Below are 19,793 nucleotides of genomic sequence, written 5' to 3' on the forward strand. Positions count from 1 at the left end.
CTCCCCGTCTCTCTCCCTCTGCCTCTCCCACTTGCAGGAAGACGCGCCACGTCAACATCCTGCTCTTCATGGGCTTCATGACCCGCCCCAGATTTGCCATCATCACCCAGTGGTGTGAAGGCAGCAGCCTCTACCAGCATCTGCACGTGCAAGAGACACCCCTGGAGATGGTGCAGCAGATAGACGTGGCCCGGCAGACAGCACAGGGCATGGAGTGAGTATGCAAGTGGAGAGTCTTGAATGGAGGCACTGGACCTCTGCATACCAGCCGGGAGAATGAGGGCTGTCATTCTGCTCGTAGGCTTCCCAGAAACACCAGTCTGGCCACTGTTGGAAACAAGATATTGGACCAGGCGACCCCTCAGCCTGATCCAGCCGGGCTCTTTTTACAGAGACCGATGCTCTTCCTTATAGGGTCAGCTGCTCAGGTCTGACAGACTCCACAACTGGATAGGTGGCAATTACCTGGAGCAGAGAGAGCAATAGGGAGGTGAGCCGACAGCAGGCAAAGGAGTGATGGTCAGGCAGATGGGCCAGCTGGCTGTCAGTACAACAGGATAGCCTGGTGCCCTCTAGCCAGGCGTAATGCAAGGCAACTTCTTGCTGAGGGCCTCGACTGAGGGAGTGCAGGAGATCCTGAGAGTATATCGTAGGCAGCGACAAGAGATTGGCTTTTTAGAATCACCTGATTCCCAGAACCAGGAGGATTCTGCTCTGCAATGCTAGTGTTCCCACTCAAGCTACCTGCAGTGCCCAGCAGCAGTGCCTAGTGGTATAAGGCCTAGGCAATCAGTGCTTGCCTGTAAGGCTTCTGGTTCACGCTCCCGAGCACCTGACAAGGGGCCTGTAGTGGGGTTTAGCAGGAAGTCTGAGTGTGTACTGGGTGTGCAACACACATGTGTACCAAAGGTGGGGAAGTGTGTGTTGTGATGAGGATTTCTGCAAGAGGAAGAGAGATGGATGTGCTATAGCAGGTGTGACTGCAGGTCATTGTGCAAACCATGCACCATTCCAGGACAACAGGAAAAGGTGAGTGAAACTATAATTAAAATTAGAAGTCCTTTATAGACTGGTACTTAGTCCGTGGAGTGAGTGTGTGTGTGTGTGTGTGTGTGTGTGTGTGTGTGTGTGTGTGTGTGTGATGACACACCTACTAATGACCAGGTGAGCAAAAGTTGGCATATTTCTCACTCCGTCTCTCTCTTTCCCCTAGTTACCTTCATGCTAAGAACATAATCCACCGGGACCTCAAATCCAACAGTATCCTTCCTTCTTGCTCTTCACCTTGGGGTGTTGGGTGGGTGGGGATTCAAAGGCCTCCTGCAGTGGGGGGCTCAGATTCCTCGGGCTTCCTTAACTGACGTGAGCGGGTAAGATGTCAAGGATGTCCTAATGGAAAGGATGACATTGCATTGTATGACCTCCACAACTGGGTGGGTGTTTCCAAGGTAGCAGATGTGCCAGTGGTGAAGGGTGGGTTTTCAGGATGGAGGTTGGGGCCTACAGTGCCCGTCGGGCTCGGTGCTTGTTGCAGGCTGCTTCCGACCAAGGCTCATGAGAAGCTCCTTCACATGCTGCCTTCAGACATCTTCCTGCAAGAAGGGCTGATGGTGAAGATTGGCGACTTTGGCCTTGCCACAGTGAAGACGCGCTGGAGCGGTTCGCAGCAGGTGGAGCAGCCCAGCGGCTCCGTACTCTGGATGGTGGGTGTGGCTGGAGGCAGGGCTTTGGGAAAGGGCCGGGCTGCTTCTGCCGAAGTGTTGGAGCAGGAGAGAATGAAAAACGTGTCTTTTCTTCCCTCTCCCTCATCTAAATGCTTCCCCTCCGGGCTCCTTCAGGCATCTGAAGTGATTCGAATGCAAGACCCCAACCCCTACAGCTTCCAGTCCGATGTCTACTCCTTTGGGGTGGTTCTCTACGAGCTGCTCTCTGGGACCCTTCCCTACAGTCACATCAACAATCGGGACCAGGTAAGGAAAGATTGGAACTGGAGAGCATCCAGGCCCCAAACAAATCTGCAGGATATATTGGCACTGAGGCCGAGATTCCTCTCCAAACTCTTCTCTTTTTTGTCTCCTTAGATAGGGGTGTGCACAGACAGTTTGTCCTGAACCAGGGCTGGTTCGGAGGTTCAATCGCAGACCGAACTGGGCCCGCTTCAGGTGAACCAGTTTGGGAAGAACGGGGGGCGGAGGGGGCAGCAAGAGGGGAAAGAAGCTGCTTACCCCAGCTGGCCAGCACCACTGCTTGCCCTCATGGCACGGCAAGTGCACTCCTCCCTTCTTTACTAAGTTGCCGGCTTGGTAGCAACTTGGTTCTGGCCTCCATGCATCACCACGTAAATCGTGTGGTGATGCAAATGACCTCTACGCATGCACAGAGGCCACAAAAATGGCCTCCACACATGCATGGAGGACAGAACTGAGCCGCCACCAGTCGGCGGCTCGGTAAAGGTGGGGGGAGTGTTCTTGCCGCACTGGGAGGGGGAGCAGCGGCTCTGGCAGCTGCGCCGGCCAGCCAGGGTAAGTAGCCTTTCCCCCCTCTTGCAGCCACCTAGGGGAATGCCCCTTTACTTGTAAAGAGGAATCCTCTCTGGATTCCCCTTTACAAGTATATCCCCCAAACCGATTCAACCCGGTTCGATGGTTGAACCAAACTGGACTCAGTTTGGGCAGACACAGACCCGGACCAAGCAGATTCCGTTCAAATCCAGTTCCGATTCAAGCCGAACCGGCCAAACTGGTTCCATGCACACCCCTATCTCTAGCTCTTTGCCATTACCAACAGACAGCACTAAATGCCGAGTGAGCACTTCCAACCTTGGCTCCTCAGATGTTGTTGGACTATAACTCCCATCATCACCAGCCACACTGGCCAAAGAGGATGATGGGAGCTGTAGTCCAACAACATCTGGAGACTCAAGGTTGGGAACCCCTGATGTAGAGAACGGTTTCTCATCTGCCCCTGCCGTGTTGTCTCTCTCACCACTTCTAGCCTCCTCCAGGTTTTGCTAGAGGCTCTGTGCTAGTGGATCAGCCCAGAGTTTGGACTGGGGAGCTGTTCTGTCCAGAAAAGGGCCCTTTTTGTAATTTTGTGTCTCTCTCCTCAAAGATTATATTCATGGTTGGCCGGGGATACCTGTCCCCTGACCTTAGCAAAGTGCCCAGCAATTGCCCCAAAGCCATGCGGAGGTTGATGAGCGACTGCCTTAAGTTCAAGCGTGAAGAAAGACCCCTCTTTCCCCAGGTGAGTCCATGGGTGTGTGCATGAGGAACTGTGGAGAGGTTCATAAGAGCCCTGATGTGTCAGACCAAAAGTCCATTAGTCCAGCATCCTATTTCCAACGCTGTCCAAGCAGATGTTTCTAGGAAGCTCTCCGTCAGGGCAGGAAGGCACCCGTACCCCCCAGCCCCCCCAAAACCTGGCATTCGGAGGTATACGGCCTCTTAACCTGAAAATTCCATTTAGCTGTCATAGTTGATGGCCAATGATACATCTGTCCTCCATGTGTTTGTCTAATTGCATTTGAAAAACATCAAATATATTGGCTCTCATCTCATAATGCGGCCGTGAATTCCATGCATTAATGACATGTTGCGTGAAGAACTTCTTTCACTTCTCTGTGCTGAATCTACTCTCATATCAGCTTCATTGAGTGATGAGTTCTGGTATTTTGGGAGAGGGGGCCAGTGTCTCTCCATCCATGACCTCTACACCATGCATAGTTTTATAATACTCTAGCAACACCCAACCTTTCTCTTAAAGGAGGGTGGGATATAGCTGTTTGGAACCGAGGCAGCGGGGAGTTAAATGCCAGGATGCCGCAGTTCCTCGGGAAGAGTTTAGAGCAAGGTTTTGGGGAAGACAGAGACCTCCCTGGATAAATGGGGGAAGAAGAGCTCCCTGCATACACCAGTTGTAATGGTGTTATGTGACCTAGGCAAGTAACACTTCCTTTTGGGCGAGCAACTTGTTCAATCAGTGCTGGTGGTGCTGCCTTGTAACCAGAGCTCTAGCTTTTTGTTTTATTTTTAAAATCAAAGTTCAACACCCAGGGGCGTATCTAGGGAAAATAGCACCTAGGGCAAGCACTGAAATTGCACCCCTCTCCAAACAGGGATGATGGGACTTGTAGTCAACAATATCTGGAAATCCCTGTTAAAAGGAACACTGTACCATCTAGACATGGTTGTTGATCAAAACCTGAAAACATGAGCCATCTCTGTTAAAGACTTAGAACAACAGTCAGGAGTTATGTGAGGATTCCAAGTGTCATTTTCTCTGTCTCATCTCATGCTTTTTAAAAAAAACATGACTTTGTCCTAGAGGATCACCTGCCCAAATAGACACTAGCAAAATAGGGGAAGAAGAAGGTGGCAGGGGTGGAGGGGGTGGGGGGCGGAGCCTATAAACCAGTGAATGATTCCTGCCAGCCTTTGTCTTGTGATGACTGTTGGCTCATGATGGGGTATATGTGCATTCACCACACTAGTGCTTACTTTGGCACCAGGAGGGAGGAGGATACATTAGTTTGCCACACTAGACAGAGGAATTTGCAACAGGAGCAGACAGCCAAGTTCTGCCAGGGCCAAAACCAGCCCCTGCCAGACTAAGAATTCATTGTAATTTGCCCCTTCCTGTCACAAGCAGTGTGCTGTTCTTTTATTATTGACTCTGACTCTCAGATATCCCAGTCATGGATGGAAAATTCAGGGTCAGTTTACAAGAGACACATTTTCTACATGGAAGTTTCTTCTGTGCAGGTGTTGTGCAGAAACCCATGTATAGTGATCAATACATATGTATCTATTCTGCCAGGGGCATAGAAAGGTTGGAATGGGCCCAGAGACAAGATTTTAAAATGGGTCTCCAGCCCCTCAAAGTCCAGGGCCTCCACACACCCCAGGCCCCAAGGATTTAAGTCTGATATTTCAAAATAAGTAGCTGCCTGGAAATACATTTCACTGAATACACACATGCCCACTTCACAATATATAGTGATATACATTGAGTACTATATATTTGTGCGACTTTTAATGCCTAGAACACAGTAAAAACACTTATTGTTAAAATGGCCCCCTCGCTGCAGAGTAGCAAAAGAGACTTTTAACCATGCAGGATGAGCCTATGTTTGTTTTCTCAGAATTCTGAACAAATTCAGTAAAGATTGATTCCAGGAGGTTTTTCACATGGGGCTTTTAAAGCCCTTTAACACACATCTCCTCTGGAATGGAGGTGCTGCATTCACATGTTGGCCAGATTTACCCTGGAGTCCCTGCGAGTTATTGGGGAGCAGTTCACACACAAGAAAAATAAAATAAAATAAAAGCACAACACATGCTTCACAGTTCTCACTCAGACCTTCTGGGTTGCAAAACTACTTGAATATAAGTGCATTTATGAATGAATGAATGAATATAATATTATTTGTTCCAGAAGTTTTTGTAATTTTCTGCCCTGAAACAAGCCACTTATAGGCCTTTTAAGATAGTTTTTGTTTGTAAAACCAGCAAATTTTCCAATCTGTTTTAAATTAAATATTCAGAGACTTCTCAGTCTCCCCCCACCCATATCAAAGCCCTATGGCAAGCAGACCCCTATATATGGGTAGCGGGGTAACCACAAAAAGGAATTCCCAGTCTACCTGGCAGAAGCTGTGCTGGATGGTCTGGGCAGAGGGTCTGCTGCAGAGAACTCTGCCTGCCTCCTTCCTTGCTTGCTTGGGGCCTGCTGGCCTACTCAAGTTCAGGCTTCAGGGAGGCCTGCATAGAGGCCTCTCTGGAAGCCCCGCCAACCCACCCACCAGCTGAGAGGTGGGGAGAGAAGGAGCTTCTGTGTCCCAGTTTGCAGGCAGCTCCAATCCTAGGCCGGAGGGCAAGTGGCCGAGGGGCCTTGGGGCTGGGCAGGTGGGCCATGGGGTGGGGGTGGCAGGCACTGGTGTGGTGCCCCCTCCAGTGGTGCATAGGGCACGTGCCCTGGCTGCCCCTACTCAGTTACGCCCATGTCAACAGCCAAGTCGACCAAATCTTGCAAGAACAGAAGCTGGATTCTGTGACCTTTTGTGTGTGTGAAGCAGAACGTGCAAGTTTCCCCCTTCTTTTTTGGAATCTATGCTGCAGTTATCCTTTTATGTCCTTTCTTTCACTTCTGCTAGTCTATCAGAAGGAAGCAAGGAGTTATACAAGGCAGTAAAGCCCCCTACCTCTTCTAGCTGCTGTGATTTCACCTGGCAATGTTCACACATGCATATCTTCAGAAGCATGAGGAATTGATACTTGGTTTGTAATAAATAAATCCAAGATTCTTAGGAAGCTCTGCTTAGTCCCATGGAATTCTGCAGCTTGTCTGCACTCCCGCAGAGTTGCATCGTATGGCCAGTCCTGCTCATAATATGCAAGAACATGTAGTGTGGAATTTGTAAAAAGAAAGGTCCTGGGGCTCACGCCTGCCTAGAAAATTCTGCCCCTAAATCTGGAAAGTGAAGACACTGCTTGGGGATCCTCCAGGGCAATTACAAGGCACTTTTCACATGCTAAGATGCAACCTCACCTTTTTCTGTTTGGTATTGAAAACTGGCCTGGGGCTGAACCTGGATTAATGCAGGTAAGTGTTCTGGCAACGCTTTTTTTTTTTTTTAAAGCATTCATCTGCTAGTTTGGACAGCCTCTGGGGTTAAAAAAAATATTCAGCATGGAGAAAATCTGGATTCTGTGACCTGTATAAATTTATTATGCAAATTAAGTAGATCTGCATATATCTTCCTAGTGTGCAGAATCCATTCTGGTTTCTGAGTTATGGATATTAGTTATGCGGAAGGGCAAGGGGCAGTGCATGGCACTGAAGGGCCAGGTACTTGGAAACCTTTGACTCTGGGGATGTCCTCAGCTATTCTCCACATGCTTTAAAGACTTGTCTCTGCATCACTAAGGGCTAGAAATGTGTTGTTTAAAAAAAAATGAAGAAAGCTGAAATGCTCTCAGGAGGTTGAAGTCTGCACATGCTCAAGGGCGCTATTATTACCTCAGATATTTGTTACTTGCAGAAATATCTGTTATTACCTAAAATATTTAAAAGCTGAAGCTCTGGAATCCAGAAGAGGGTCCTGAAAAGCCCTGCTAAGTGACTATTTAGTGGGGTGCAGTTCTGGTCTAACTCCTCTCATTCCTTTCTCCCAGATTTTAGCCTCCATTGAGTCACTCCAACACTCGTTGCCCAAGATTGAACGCAGTGCCTCTGAGCCCGCTCTCCACCGGGTGGGCCACAATGAAGAACTGTCCTTCTTTGCTCTGCCAGCTGCCTTGAGGCTCCGCAGTTAACGTGGCGATGATGGAAATGGCTGCCAAAGGCCAGCGTACCCTTTGAGGCCCGTACCTACGACTCCCAGCCTGCCCTGGGAGGAGACTAGGGGGTCAGCCTCGGCCACCGGCCCTGGCATCCTGTTGACTTCCCCAGTCCTGTGCACAGAGAGATTCACTGGCCCTCAGGCTCTGCAAGTGGCTTCCATATGGATTGGTACTCACTCCAAAACTTCTGGTCCCCACAGGAGGCACCAAATCAGAAGCAGTGTGGTTCTCACTCTAGGGAGCCTTTGGATCAATCTTACCCAAGTGTATTTTTTAAAATGAGGTTCTCCCTGTTTCAGGATTTTGTGGGAGAAATCTCCTTCTCCTTCTCCTTCTCCTTCTTCTTTTTGGATACTCCAGTAGGAGAGAGGTGTAAAATAAAAATTTAAAATATCTCACTGTTCTGTGGATTTGGCAGGCATCTATCTGCCATCAGAAGCAAAGTGGAGAATTGGGAGGATATGGTGCAACAGGCGAAGCCCTACCTGGGTTATGCACTTGTCCCTCTTTGTGCCTCTCCAAATTCTGCATTCACAACATCCACATCTGTGATTGTGCCACAGAAGAATTGCTGTCCTTCACACATTCAGGTGGGTTCTGGATAATAACAATTGATTATCAAATAAAAGGGACGTGTTTCTAGACCTCAAGGATTCTGCTAAAGGCTCAGAAAGTTGAGGACGTTTCAATCAGTCAGGTGATACCTTACTCCAAGTCCCCATCCTTACACACACCTATCCCCTACAGGTATGTGCAACTACATACACAGGGGAACTTATATAGCTGCCTTATACTGAGTCTGACCCTTGGTCCATTTAGCTCAGTATTGTTTACACTGGCTAGCAGCAGCTCTCCAGTTTCAACCAGTGGTCTTTCTCAGTGCTACTTGGAGATGCCAGGGCTGAAACCTGAGACTGCCTGCCCTCTAAGCAGGTGCTTCCCACTGAGCCACTGTCCCGTCCTCCGAAGGTGTGCAATCGTTCTTAGATGTGGCAATCGACACATGATACTCCTGCTTCCCCCTAGAAGGGGTGAATGCCCTTTACACCACTTCCCAGTGGCGTTCAGAATTCGGATCTGTTCATGGTTCTGGCATGGAACAAATAGGGATGTGCATGAACCTGTTTGAAGTTTGAATGCGGCGGGGGTGCCTCTTTAATGGCAGGGAGGGTGCATTTACCCCTCCCGTCGCTTCCCCCCCCCCCCCGCCAGCACTCGTTATTCTTAAAAGTCTTCGGGGCGGCAGCGTACCTCCCTGCTGCCATGTTGCCGCCTTCGGCTGGAAGTGGCCAGAAGTACCAGGCATGCGCAGCAGACGGGCGTGCGCGACGGGCGCACGTGCACTCAGTACTTCCAGCCACTTCTGGCCAAGGAGGGCAACGGGGCAGCAGGGAGGCACACTGCTGCCCGGAAGACTTCTAACAGTAACGAGCATCAGCGGAGGGAAAGTGGTGAGAGGGGCAAGTGCACCCTCCCCCACCCTTAAAGAGGCACCCCCGCTGCCTTCAAACCACCCAGCAGCGGTTCCGTGCACCTCCCTAGTCACAAACCTCTGCATTCCATAAATGCAGAGCAGTCACCAGCAAGAATGTCTTTCTCTGTGCCTGACATGAATGAAGTGCCTGCATTGTACTCCAAGGAATTAAAGGACGTAGGGAAGGGTGCAACGGCTGAAACACGTAGGGCTGGCCCTAATATTGGGCAAAGCAAGGCAGCTGCCTAAGGCGGCAGATCTTGGCTTCTATTAAGGGGTGACAGATTATCCAGCTGTACTAGTGACATGTCTACCAAGTGGTAGGAAATGCAGGCAATATCTGGCACTGGTGGTGGTTTGCCTCTGTATGCCCAGAATCATTCCTGACCCTGGTCCCAGGCCTCTTGCACATGGCAATCACCACCTCTTTCCTTATCATCAGAAGGCATGCAGATAGGTCTGAGAGGAAAGCAGGAAGCATTGTCATGGGTGCTGATGTCACAAAGGTACAGAAGAATCCCTAAAGTAGGGGAAAGAAATGCAATTCTTAGCTGGGCGGAACACATTTGTGGAGGTACTCTCCAGGGTGAAAGGTGGTGGAGTTTCCCAAATAACATTCTGTCATTTCTCCCTCCCTCTCAACTTTGTAACAATAGCTCTCCCATGCCAGCAAAAAGGTTGCAGAGGAGAAGGTAGGCAGAGAAGCAGCAAGGTGGATTGATTGCTAGCAAGGCAATATAAACCACTGATGTAAATCACCCCTAATGCCTGCTGAGCAAAGTGGAACTTCCTTCTGAGTAAACATGCACAGACTCAGATTTGTGCCCAGAATGTTTCAAAAGCAAGGGCTGATAGCTCAATTACTAGGCAAAATAGTTGCTCTCCATGAGACAGAAATAATCTTCATTTTAATTGGTCGGTACAGATAAAAATGTATAAATTGCAATCTGAAAGCATTGCAGAGCTCAGGCTGCTGGAGAGCACCAAACAGGAGGTTGGGGAGGTTGGATTAGAAGACTTTCAAGGTCCCTTCCAACTCTAAACTTTTCAAATTGTATATGATCATCTGGATGGACTCTGTGGATGACCTGGTGATATACAGGCTTGTATCTGCCGATCCTATGTCTGCGATGCTAGTTCTAAGATTCAGTAGGAAGCTTTCAATCATAAGTAACTTACAGTATTGTGTTATTTATACCCTAGTGAGATCTCTTCCCCACCCTCCCCATGTTTTTAACATAGAAAAGCAGCTTTAAACACAACCAATGCTCATTTTTCAGTTTCAAGGGCTTATAACAGTAGGTTCTGACATGTTTGTTTATATTCAATTCAGATTCTATTTTAAACTAGGTTACTTTGTTTTAAAAGCCACAATCATGTAAAAAATCAATGTTGTTTTTGTTAAAATTGGGATTTTTAAAGATCTGTGATTACCTGTCTTAACAGGCAGCCTTAGAGGCCTGTGGAGCAGTTATACAGGTTGTTTGCCATTAGGGGGCACAATTGCCATTTCAGGTCCCCAAACATCTGGAAATCCATTGGGCACAACCTATAGCTGTAAAAGCCTGTCTCCTCTTTGTCCCACACCCCCAATAACACACAAACTCGTTTGTCCTCTTCATTTCTTCCATTTAATATCTTGGTACATATATATCTCTTTCTATATATATTTCTCTCTCTATTGACTTTGATCCAGCCACATAACGTGTGTATCTTTCCAGCAGGTTTTCAGAGTCTTGTTTTTAATATATATATATACTGTATATTTATTTATTATTGTCTTTTACACCACTGATCCATTGAAACTTTGATCCACACAGAGACAGAACCACAGCGATAGGAAAGGCCTCTATCCCCACCAGAAGGGTGTCAGGGCGGGGGAGGGGGGGACCGCACTTTCCAGACAAGAATAAATAACAAAGATACCAAGTTAGCACTTGAAATTGCCCTCCCCAGATCCCTTTCTGTAGAAGGAATATCTCTCTGGGGAGAAGAAGCTGAGGAAGGGGATGCGTTAGACAGGGACTGAGCCCCATTGTATCCCCCGCCCCAACTTGGCAATATGTTGCAAACACTGCTCAAAGCGTCATGTCACAACACAGCTACGACACGCAACTTTGCAGCTACCAGACCATCACGCGTTAAGTGGCTTTTCCCCCCTGTCCCAGTGGTTTTCGGGGGGGGCAGGGGGTAGGCGACAAGCTTAAGGGGAAAGGGGGAATCACAAAAATAGAGTGGGAGATTTCTCTCTTGAGTTTTATATATATATACACACACAAGGGGGAGTGCGAGCAGCGGATCAAGCTCTGGGATTTGAACATGACCCTCCCCACACATTGCCCATGGATGTGTGGGTGTGTGTTTTCTTTCGCCCACTGAACAAAATGGCGGAAGCAGCCCTTGGCTACAGTGGCAGTAGTATGGCTGTTATCTGAGCAGATTGGGTCATGAGTGAGGCAACGACGGAATTCGTTGGCAAACTGGGAGGGAGGGGGAAAGTGAGAAGCATGTTGTCAAAAGCTACCAAAAGCTATCATGTTCTCCCTTACAGATCTAGGGTGGGCTTCATTGGCAAACTGACCATCCAAAAGAGATTGGAAGGTAGCAGCACACAGGCTAGCATCATGCTCATGGACCAAGGAGGCCAGATGTCCAGTGCCTGGCACTCTCTTGGCACTAAGTGGATTTCAAAAGCCACAGCAAGTGTGTTTTGCGGGGGAGATGCTAGGAAGTTTTTGGAATGGCACATTTAAGGATGAGACGATGGTGCTGAGGGAGGCAGAGAAGGGGGTATATCATAGTTAAGGCTTGCCAAAGATACTGTTGCCAAGAGCTGGAGGAAGGAAGTTGCCAGTTGCTACGGTGATAGCGGAAAAGGCAGAACCTGTAGCCAAGGAGATGGTGGTTGGGCTTCGCCAGCCACCAAGGCAGAAATAGCTGGTTGCCGTTTCCCTCTTGGTGGCTGCGGTTGCTAGGAGGGTCAGTGGCAATTGACTGGCTTATTCACAAAACAGCGACACAGACACTTTTGTGGCCACAAACACAACATGGCCCAGGGAGGGGTCCCCTCCCTCGTGCTATGTACAGAGATCCCCAGAGACCCCGCTCCCCTCCCTTTTCCCCAGCCCCGGTGATCCCCCAGCATCAGGGCCAGGAGAAGAGAGCTGGGCACAGGTTTTGCATATTCATGTAGAAGAGACGTGGACTTGAGAAATCTGCAGCCTCGGATTCAAGGGTGGAGGACTCCAGTGAAAGGGCAGGGGTGGGGGAGCTCAATGCCAGTTGGGAGGGGCTGAGCATCAGAGGAAGTGGGGGAGGGTGCTGGAGAAGGAGCAGGTAGCAAAGCATAAGGAGAACTGGTGTTAAGAAATTGAGTGCAGTCGGGCTTGAAGGTTTCAGGGAGAGGAGGATTTGGGGGGAATTTAAGGGGAAACTGGGTTTTAAAAAAGAGTAGGCATCCCTCTGCAGGAGCCGGAATGTGTTCCAATGTATAGTGGAGCTCCTGAAATGGATTTAGGGCTTAGAAAAATGTTTCAATTTTGTAGACAGTCTTGTGAGTTTGTTGTTGTTTACAATCCCTTCACGTTCAGAATTTTCTAGGTGCCCACAGATATCCAGCACCTGCCATTTTCCTAGTCCTGGTTATTCTATGGGGTGACTCTCCAGATGGATTCCAGGGGTCCACAGTGGGTATCCCCATATCTGGGATTGCCAGTGGATGTTGTGAGTGAATTTTGAGGAGTCCATCATACATTTTAGGAGATCCCCTCTGGTTCAGATGTGGCATTCAGGGTGGGCCAAGGTAGCATGGGGTAAGGGGATGAGTCCCAGTAGACAAGGAGGGAGTCCTAAGTTGGGGAGGGGTCAGGGGTCCCAGCATGGAGGGGGAAGTCTCTCAGTCGGAGAAGAGGCTGGCGAAGCTCTGTCGGAGGCTGCGGATGCTCTCGGCACGCACTTCATCCTGACTAAGGCTGCCCCGTGGCACCGGTGCCTCTGCAAGGGGGAAGGTATTGGTCAGAGACTGGGATTTGCTAAGGGACAGTGAGGGAGGGATGGGGGCAGGAAACAGGGGAGTGGGGAAGGAAAGGGGAGACGGAGAGGAGAAATGAGAAACACACTATTAATATCAGGCCAGGCAAGAGAATTTGCTTCTTCAGTAATGGTGGGAGGGGAAGAAGAGGAGGGTTAAATGTGGGAAGAAACCGCCCCCAGCTTCCCAAGAGGGTAGTCGGTAGCAAGCACAGAGCAGTGTGAAGGGGGGTAAGACAAGCAAGGGTAGAAAAGGAAGCCCCCCACCCTTCACACACTGTCCTAAAGGTGCAATGGACAGCTTGTCCAGCAGAGGGAAGCAGAGAGCAGGGAAATATAAACAAGATGGAACATTCTGCTAAAGCTGAAATTATTTGGGGAGGGGAATTTTCAGAAGAAAAGTCTTCTGATTCACATGTAATTGTAATATTCTTCCATTCAAAGTCTTTTCAGCCCTTCCAAATATGGATGGATGCTGTTGGATCTAGGAGATTTAAGAAGGGTGATGGAATAAAGGGAGTACTGATTTTGGCAAGTGGATGCTAACTAGAGCTACACCAAACATTTGCAAATGAACATTTTCAGCATGAAAGGGAGTTTTCAGTGGAGGCCAAATTGTGTCCCCAAACCTCTTAATGCTCAGCTTCTTTGTGCCCATTTGCTGTCCTTCTCAGCAACTGCTTATGTCCCATTGTTTTTTAACTTCCTTGTCTTTAGTTATCTCAGCCAATTAGGGATCACATAATGACCTGATGCCATAGAGCCAATCAGATTTGGCTACTTGATGATGTCACCAAGCAAATTCAGAGTGAGGGTGATATTTTTTTCCCTCCCCTCACTCTGCATAGGCAAACATTTTGCTACTGCTCACATCCTCTCCCTCAAATCACACACACAAAATTGCATTTTAAAGGTGACTAAAGCAGTTGTGAAATATGTCCCCCTTGCATAGTTTCAGCTTAGCCCTAATGCCAATACTGTAATGTTAAAGTTAATCATGAAGACTTAAGCTGTAGAACTTTTTTTTCCTTTTTGAAATATATTTCAAAGTCAAATTTCAAAAGCAAAACCTGAAATTCAAAATTCAAAATTTGTATTATGAAATGTCACATTTTGCATTTGTGCAAAATTCTCTTTAAGGTATACATCCAGTCTATTAAACTCTCTGCTGTTCTAATAGACCAGGCTGTGAGCCTTCTGTATTTCCCTCCATTTACAGGTTGACATTACAAGTGTGGAAAATCTAGTAAAGCAGATTTGTGTTTTGTTGTTGGGGTGTTGTTGTTTTTTGTCAGGTTTTTTTTTTTGAGGGGGGGTGTATTTTAAAGCCCTAAGTTTCTAGCCCTTGTGGCTTCAAGCAGAAGCTTGGAGATCTGCAAGCAGAGTTGTGGAGCTGTGCAGGGCTTCCTGTAGGCAGTGGGGCAGCATTCCCTGCCCTTCACCCAATGCTGTCTCATCTTTGGGCAACCCCCTCCCTCTGCCCATCTCTGCTACTGCAAATTTGGCTCAGTCCAAATTCATTGACAACTTGGCAAAACCAGAAATTATGCAAAATAACCATATACAGAAGCACTTATTTTGCATAACTTAATTTTGAACTGCACCAAGAACTGGGATTAGTGGGGGGGGGAGACAGGGTCAGTGTGCACACAGCCCTGGTTAGGCCCTAAGACCACTGCGAAGGCCATCAGCACCACATCAGCCTGCTAAACCCCTCCTAAGCTGGGAACAGGGCCCAGGAGTGATGACTCCCAAGTGCAAGAACCCACGAAGCCCCCACTCCCTTCACAAAGAGCCCAAGAGTCCAACGCTTACTTCAGCTGGGGCTGGGGTGGAGGCAGGTCCTGGCTGGGTTTCTGGGCCACTTGTGGTTTTCCTTGGCTTGGCGGAGGACGGCTGCCTTGTTGCCCAGGGCCACCAGGCCCCTGCCCCTGAGTGCTGGGCCTTGGTTGCTGGGTTGTGGGTGGGGCTGGGCGCTGTTGCTGTGCTCCTGCCCCTGGTGGGCGTTGCTGAGGTGGACCCCCCTGGCTGCCCTGCCGTGGGTGCTGCCGCGGTTGGCCTCCTGCCGCCGGAGGGCGCTGTGGCTGCTGTGGCTGTTGCTGTTGCCCTGGTAGGCCTCCAGAAGCCGCCTTGGATGGGCCTGCTCCTGCAGGCCGCTGCTGCGGAGGAGGAGACCCTTGCTGCCACTGCTGCTGGCCCCCACCACTAGGGCTAGGCCCTCTTTGGGGCTGTGGTGACTGTGGAGCGGACGGTGGGCCCTGCTGACGAGGTTGCTGGGCTCCCGGCCCCGGCTGGCGTTGCCCTACGGGACGCTGCTGTGCCTGGGGGGGAGGCTGCTGGGTGGTGGGGCTGGGCAGCCGCTGAGCCATTTGAGGACCACCTGGCTGTGCGGAGAGGCCGGAGAGCTGCTGGCCTTGAGGAGGAGGGCGCTGTTGAGAAGGGGGGCGCTGGGAGCCTGGAGGGGGCTGCTGTGGACCTCCTGAGGGAGGGGGAGAGAGAGAGAGAGAGAGAGAGAAAGAGAGAGAGAGAGCTGGTGATGGCTGAAGAGGGCTCTGCTCCATCGAGTCCACTAACATTCTAGCCTGCTCCCCATTATTATTTTTCTACTGCACCATCCGTGGGCATGGCCCCATACATAGCAAAGATTCTCCTTCTAAGCCTCTCTAAGTGCTGTAGTCAGCTCTTTGCAAAAAGGCATGCTCACTGAGCCCTCTTACGCCGTCGCACAGGCTCAAGGATTTCCCCAGTGTAGTCTCCCAGGATTGCCCACTCGGAGTCTGGCATTTACCCTGAGGCGGGGGTCTCTGCTGGGCCGGAGGGCCTTGTCGCTGTCCAGCTTGGGCTGGCTGAGACTGAGAATGAAAGAAAGCAAAAACAAGATGACGGTGGGGTCAGACCCTCACTCCAGTCCCCTCTATCCCAAAAGGAACATTTCCCGAACCCTCCAGCAGCCCCTGCCCAGCAATGCCATGCCCTGTACACTCTCCACCACACTTCATAGGAACAGAGGAGGCTGCCGTATACTGAGTCAGACCACTGGTCTGTCTAGCTCAGTATTGTCTTCACAGACTGCCAGGGAGGGAACTTGGAACCTAGATGCTCTTCCCAGAGCGGCTCCATCCCCTGACGGAAATAATATTTTACAGTGCTGACACTTCTAGTCTCCCATTCATAAGCAACCAGGGTGGACCCTGCTTAGCTAAGGGGACAAGTCATGCTTGCTACCTCAAGACCAGCTCTCCTCTCTTCATCAACGTCCAACCACTGCCAATACTATCTATCTATCTATCTATCTATCTATCTATCTATCTATCTATCTATCTACCTATCTATCTATTTACACAGTCGGACAGGTGTTATTGACTGGGTTATTATTGTTATTATTGATATTTATAGCCTGCCCCTCCAGTGCTCTACTGCTCAGGGCAGCTCACAATATCAACAAAACAAATACGAGAGTGGCTTGCCCCTAAATGGACACACTGCCCCCACCCGACCCCTTGCCACCCAGACCTAGCACCCCGGTGTCCCGTTTCCCTCCCCCGCCACATCCCCATGCAGCACTTGTAACCCAGAGTGACTGGTTTCAAAGAAACTGACCGGTGAATTAAGTAGGGGAAATGCAACCCTGGACCTCCAGGGTGGATCCCATCAGCTAATAGAAAACATGGAAGTTGATGAAATGAACATAGGAAACTGCTGAAATATACTGAGTCAGACCATTGGTCTATCTAGCTCAGTATTGTCTTCACAGAATGAATGAGTAAGTTATCTCCCCCCGCCCAATAAAACAATAAGCTGCCTCAAAAATAAGCTGTTTCCAGAGAGTCAATCCATCCCTGTATGACAAATGAAAGGAGGGGGCAGAAAGAAATGTTAATCCCTCTCTTATAATACTAGAACCTGAGAAATCCAGTGGCATGGATTGGTAGCAGATTCAGGACAGAGGGAGGACTGTAGCTCAGCGGCAGAACATCTGCTTGGCAAGCAAAAGGTCCCAGGTTCAATCCCTGGCAGCACCTCCAGGTAGGGCTGGGAAAGACTCCTGCCTGGAACCTGGAGAGGCACTGCCAGTCGGTGCAAATGAACCAATGTCTCCATACAGACTTCGACACATAACGCCATGAAATCCTGCAATCCTCTATCACAAGATGTGGCAGTGAGTAGCTTAGATGACTTGTAGAAAGTCATCAAGACGTGACAATGAGTAGCTTAGATGACTTAACGGAGGATAACTTAGATGGAGGATAACTCCAGCAACAGCTGCTAGCCACAGCAGTGAAATGGAACCTCCATGACCAGGCGCAGCATGCTCTCTATGCAAACAACAAGAAAGGGGTGTTGCTTTCATATTTCTGCCTGTAGGTTTCCCAGAGACAGCTGGCTGGTCACTGTGAGAAGCGGGATGCTGGAGTAGATGGGCCCTCGGGATGATCCAGCAAGTTCATCCTTAAGTTATGGTCAACACGGATCATCAGGGCTCTTCAGGGATTCTCTGGCCATCCTCAGTATCTCCCAGCGACAGCCACCTTCATCTGGAGCTATCACAGGCTGAATCCGGAACTCAGACGTGCAAAGCCAGTGTTGCTCACATGAACACTGACTGCTGGAAGATATTCCCCTTAGGGATTGGGGCCATAGTGGTGAAGCATCAGCTTTGCATGCAGACAGTCTCAGGTTCAGTGCCTGCCTTCTCCAGCTAGGGAGAAGACTCCTACCTGCTGAAACTTTGGAAAGTCGCTACCAGTCAATGTAAACAATAGTGAGCTAAATGGACAATGGTGTGACTTGGTCAAAGGCAGCTTCCCGCTCCCGTCCCTGAGAGGAGGGCCCTACTGTAGCACATGCCAATGCCACCACAAGACATCTTTGTATCTGAGGCACCAAATGCCGGTCCCCTTTCCCTTTTTTCAAGCTGCAGTAGGAGGAGGGCTGGTAACTGAGCAGCAGCCCTGCTAAGGGAGCAAAGGGCCCCTTTAAAAGGGGGGTCATTCTCTTATATTTTGTAACAGGGTGAGCAACTGTCCCTATCCAGTTCTAGCACAGCACTCTTTCAGCGGTTGCTACTATATTTCCTTTGACAGTGAGCCCTTTGGGGACAGGGAACCAACTTAATTCTTTTTCTATGTAAACTGCATTGAGCACTTTTGTGGGGAAGTGGCACATAAGGATTTGTAGAAGTCATTGCGGTAGTAGTAGCAGTAAGGTGACAAGAGGCAGCAGGGACCATCTTGCTGCCCTGCTGGGGCCGCAATAATCTGCTGCTTGAGGCAACTGCCTCACCTTGCCTCGACGAAGGATCGCCCCCGATTCCCTCCCAAATCCACACCTCCATACATAGGAACATAGGAAGCTGCCACATACTGAGCCAGACCATTGGTCTATCTAGCTCAGTATTGTCTTCACAGACTGGCAGCAGCTTCTCCAAGGTTGCAGGCAGGAATCTCTCTCAGCCCTATCTAGGAGATGTTGCCAGGGAGGGAAGTTGGAACCTTCTGCTCTTCCCAGAGCGGCTTCATCCCCTGAGGGGAATATCTTGCAGTGCTCACACCTCAAGTCTCCCATTCATATGCAACCAGGGCAGACCCTGCTTAGCTATGGGGACAAGTCATGCTTGCTACCACAAGACCAGCTCTCCTCTCCATACGGCTCTACCTCTCTGCTACGGTTCTTCCCCTTCATTTGGCAGCAAGCAACGAATAACCAGAATGAAGAGGCACATCCACGGTTCTGATGATGAGGCTGAGAACCTCATCTTGAGAGGCTCAAGAGAGAAGCGAGGGGGCAATACCTGGGCATGCTGCCCCGAGGCAGAGCGCACAGGGGAGGGCACTGGTGTGCGAGGGAGGGCCTGGGCCATGCGGGTCAGCACCAGCTCCACAATCAAGTGCTTGTCTTCATCCTGGTGGTCTCCAATCAGTGGCATGGATGATCCCACAACCTGGGGGATGGATGACAAACAGCAGGTAGTCAATGCCGTTCCCAAACCCAGAATGAGTATGAAGGCCCCTGTGGGCATAAAGGGAAAAGCAGATGATTTGTGTTTGGGGTTTTTTTGGTTTGGGTTTTTCTTTTTCTTATGAATATTTGCGGGGGTTGGGGGAGGCAGCAAGTAGACAGGAAGTTTTTTCTGGTTGAAAGCCAACTTTGAGAATAAGGATGACCAAGAAATAAAGAATGAAGGATTCCCACCTTAACAAAAGCTTTTGTGGGCAAGTGGCTAAGTGAGTGAGCTGCGAACCAGGAATTTCCACCATGACTTCACTAGGTGGCCCCAGCCGCCCACCCCTTTAATCTGGAGCGTGGGGATAACAAGGATGCTGTACGTGCTTTGGATAGAAATGCTGCTAAGTAACAGTATTAAGAAAACCGCATGGGGCAATGGGTGGGTGAGTGACTCAGATATGCAGACTGATCTACAAAGTCAGGAAGCAGCTGGGTGTAAGCCAACTTTCTCCTTTCATGAGCTAAGGAGTCTCATGTCCTTTTGAGAGGACAAGGACATGTTGGTATACAGAAAAAATGCTTAAAGGTACGTGAAATAGGAGCAGAATGACATGCATATCTTATTACAAAAAACAGAAAAGAAGACAACATATGCGGAGCAACACTCTGACAAGGGACCCTTCCCAACACATCAGCAGGGCTGGCTCTAGGAGAATTGCCTCAGCAGAGTGCCCTCTGTGGGCCCCGCCCTAAGGTTCATGATGGCCTTGCCTTGGCATGGCTTGAGAGAGGGGAGTGGTGTTTTGAAGAAGCAACAGTGAAGCTCTGCCACTGCCCCTTCCAAAGATGCAGGGGCCACTGGGGGAAATCCCCCAGGTGGGACGAGAGGAGGCAATGACAAAATGATGCCCCACCAAGGAGTGGCTACGGGCACAAGGGCTGACATGATGGGTGAGGGGAATGGGGACGGGAGGGTATTGCGGCACTGCCACTGTGGGCAC

The 19,793-nt window shown here is 49.6% G+C and overlaps 2 protein-coding genes across 13 annotated transcripts in view; one reads left to right on the top strand and one right to left on the bottom strand.

Annotated features, from left to right (window-relative positions):
* Positions 1-7,738, top strand: part of ARAF (A-Raf proto-oncogene, serine/threonine kinase) — a 30,533-nt gene extending 22,795 nt beyond the window's left edge. For all 10 annotated transcript variants that reach the window (XM_053294596.1, XM_053294600.1, XM_053294598.1 and 7 more), the window contains 6 exons: positions 38-214; positions 1,214-1,260; positions 1,585-1,703; positions 1,839-1,970; positions 3,112-3,246; positions 7,176-7,738. In XM_053294596.1, the coding sequence (XP_053150571.1) occupies positions 38-214; positions 1,214-1,260; positions 1,585-1,703; positions 1,839-1,970; positions 3,112-3,246; positions 7,176-7,316 (751 nt within the window). In that variant the 3' untranslated portion in view covers positions 7,317-7,738. The remainder of the gene's footprint in view (positions 1-37; positions 215-1,213; positions 1,261-1,584; positions 1,704-1,838; positions 1,971-3,111; positions 3,247-7,175) is intronic.
* Positions 7,739-9,703: 1,965 nt separating this feature from the next.
* Positions 9,704-19,793, bottom strand: part of SYN1 (synapsin I) — a 119,812-nt gene continuing 109,722 nt past the window's right edge. The window contains exons 10-13 of one of the 3 annotated variants that reach the window (XM_053289103.1): positions 18,638-18,787; positions 15,551-15,698; positions 14,662-15,325; positions 9,704-12,810 (exon numbers count right to left, since the gene is read on the bottom strand). In XM_053289103.1, coding sequence (XP_053145078.1) covers positions 12,783-12,810; positions 14,662-15,325; positions 15,551-15,698; positions 18,638-18,787 — 990 coding nt within the window. In that variant the 3' untranslated portion in view covers positions 9,704-12,782. Of the gene's footprint in view, positions 12,849-14,661; positions 15,326-15,550; positions 15,699-18,637; positions 18,788-19,793 lie in introns of all 3 variants that reach the window. The other 2 variants (XM_053289100.1, XM_053289101.1) reach the window with 2 other exon arrangements.

Source organism: Hemicordylus capensis, chromosome 2, assembly GCF_027244095.1.
Source record: "Hemicordylus capensis ecotype Gifberg chromosome 2, rHemCap1.1.pri, whole genome shotgun sequence".
NCBI lineage: Eukaryota > Metazoa > Chordata > Lepidosauria > Squamata > Cordylidae > Hemicordylus > Hemicordylus capensis.